The following is a 2480-nucleotide window of genomic DNA, read 5'->3' as shown; positions in this document are numbered from 1 at the left end:
TGGGGGGGGGGGGGGAACGTGCAGATCTGCCCTCACAGAGGAGGGAGAGCTGGTACCTGAATAAAACGTGGTCTTAAAGGAGCCACCGGACTGTTTTGTACCGGGGGGGCCGGGGGGAGCTCTGCAGCTTACCTGGCTGCTTCTTGCTCTGACTGAGGGCTGCTGGGAGCAGGGTGTGTGGCTTGTTGCATGTGCCCGCCCCCTGGGCTCTTTACTGCTGGAGCTCCTCTCCTGTGCGCTCCTGCAGGAAATGACCGCTGCTTGAATCTATCTTAATTCTACCATGAAAGAATGAAGGAACTGGATATATCGTCTGGAAAACCCTCCCAAACTACCTAACATCATAAACATTCTTTTGAACTATGGTGCTGGAAAAGACTCTTGAGAGTCCCTTGGACTGCAAGGAGATCAAATCAGTCAATCCTCAAAGAAATCAACCCTGACTGTTCCCTGGAAGGCCAGATAATGAAACTGAAGCTCAAATACTTTGGCCACCCAATGAGAAGGGAGCACTCACTGGAAAAGACCCTGATGCTGGGGAAGATTGAAGGTCAAAGACGACGGGGATGGCAAAGGATGAGATGGTTAGACAGTGTCATCGATGCAACGAACATGAAATTGAGCAAACTTCAGAGGACGGCGGAAGACAGGAAGGCCTGGTGTGATCTGGTCCATGGGGTCGCGAAGAGTCGGACTCGACTGTGCGACTGAACAACAACAACAATGGACCTCCTGATGGCACCTGGTATTTTTGGCCACCGTGTGACAGAGTGTTGGACTAGATGGGCCACTGGCCTGATCCAACATTGGCTTCTCTTATGTTCTTATGTTCTAACAGAGCGTGATTGGCCCAAGTTTCCATGGCAGAGCAGATATTTGAATCTCTCCCAGTTCCTAGTGGTACTCTAACCACTACACCACTTGCTTATTAGCATGCACAGAGGATGGGTGGAACACCTTGCTCTGCTGGAGGGGATGGACAAGATAGAAATGGGGAAGCTGTAGATTCAGCAAGGACAAAACACCAAGTCTTAGGCTTCCCCCAGGGAACAGTCAGGGTTGATTTCTTTTGGGATTGACTGATTTGATCTTCTTGCAGTCCAAGGGACTCTCAAGAGTCTTCTCCAGCACCATAGTTCAAAAGAACGTTTATGAAGTTAGGTAGTTGTTTATGTATCTTTTATTGTATTTTATTATATTTACTGTTTTATTGCTTTTAATGTTTGTTCGCCGCCTTGAGCCAGTTCTCTGGCAAGGCGGGATACAAATTGAAAACGATAAATAAATAATAAATAACTTTCTCTACAAAATATGAGGACAAGACAACCTGATCTTCCCCATCTATTATTGCTGGCAATTAAGAACATGCAAAAGAGCCCTGCTGGATCAGAGCAGGGGTCCATCCCGTCCAGCTAACCAATTACCCCTGGAAGGCAAACAAACAGGGCATAGAGGCCAAGGCCTTCCCCTGATGCTGCCTCCTAGCACTGGGATTCACAGGTTGACTGCCTCTGAAGATGGAGGTTCCCTTCATTCACCATGGCTAGTAGCCACTGATGGGCTTATCCCTCCACTGATGCCATTCATATCCATGAGATATGAATGTGATGTACTCGGGAACCCTGCTCATGAAAAGCTGCCAATCTGTGGCATGATAAACTCTGGGAACAGTTCGTCATGGCTAAAATCACCAACCTAAATTGAGAGGCCCAGGCTTCAAATACCACATTACACACGAAATTTAGAAGGCTCTGGTCACCGGTAGTGAATTATATGATGAAACATGAGATATTACCCACAAACCATATTTATCACAGGTGGTTATTCTTATAACGCTCTGGATACCTGCACTGTCTGTATAGAGGAGTAAGTACTTATCCACGGTACGGTCTTCAAGCACTAACAGAGAGTGCAAAAGTCAAGAGAAGCCACAGGAGGAAAGAAGTAAAATATAGCTAACTAAGTTTACCAAGATTTTGAATTAGGGTTCTTTTGGTCCATAGAAAATTCGGTACGCACAATGGTTATAACTTTTACATCTCTGTAAGATATATTGTAAGCTTTATGTTTGAGTTTACCTCTCCTTCTGTATTCAATTGTACTGTTAAGGATAAAAATAAGTCTAAAAAAGAAAAGAAAAGCTGCCAATCAATCCCATCCATTCCATTTTTGTTTCCTCTCCCCCTCCCCCCCCAAGGAGCTCACGGTACCAGGCCTACTTCTCCTCTTTCCACCACCACTTTATCCCCACAACAGCCCTGCAAGACAGATTAGGTAGCGAGAGCGAGCAACTGGCTCAAGGTCACTCAGCATGTCCATGGCTGAGTAGGGATTCAACAGCAGCCCAACACACCGATCGCAAGCCATCTCTCTTCAGATCCAGCACCCTGGACAGCAGCCTAGTCCTACCTCGGGTTCCAGCTTGGCCTGGACCAATGAGAAGCAGCCCATCAGGAGACGTTCTGCCGGACACCTCCATG

The 2480-nt window shown here is 46.9% G+C and overlaps 1 protein-coding gene across 1 annotated transcript in view; it reads right to left on the bottom strand.

The window, feature by feature from the left end:
• Positions 1-2479, bottom strand: part of LOC107124635 — a 36390-nt gene extending 33911 nt beyond the window's left edge. The window contains exon 1 of the mRNA XM_015428127.1: positions 2410-2479. Coding sequence (XP_015283613.1) covers positions 2410-2479 — 70 coding nt within the window. The remainder of the gene's footprint in view (positions 1-2409) is intronic.
• Between the last annotated feature and the right edge of the window lies 1 nt (position 2480).

The sequence above is a fragment of the Gekko japonicus genome, unplaced genomic scaffold, assembly GCF_001447785.1.
Source record: "Gekko japonicus isolate JY-2015 unplaced genomic scaffold, Gekko_japonicus_V1.1 scaffold1343, whole genome shotgun sequence".
In the NCBI taxonomy this organism is placed as follows: Eukaryota; Metazoa; Chordata; class Lepidosauria; order Squamata; family Gekkonidae; genus Gekko; species Gekko japonicus.
Note: the sequence above shows the minus strand (reverse complement) of the source record. Positions and strands in the feature narration are given on the sequence as shown.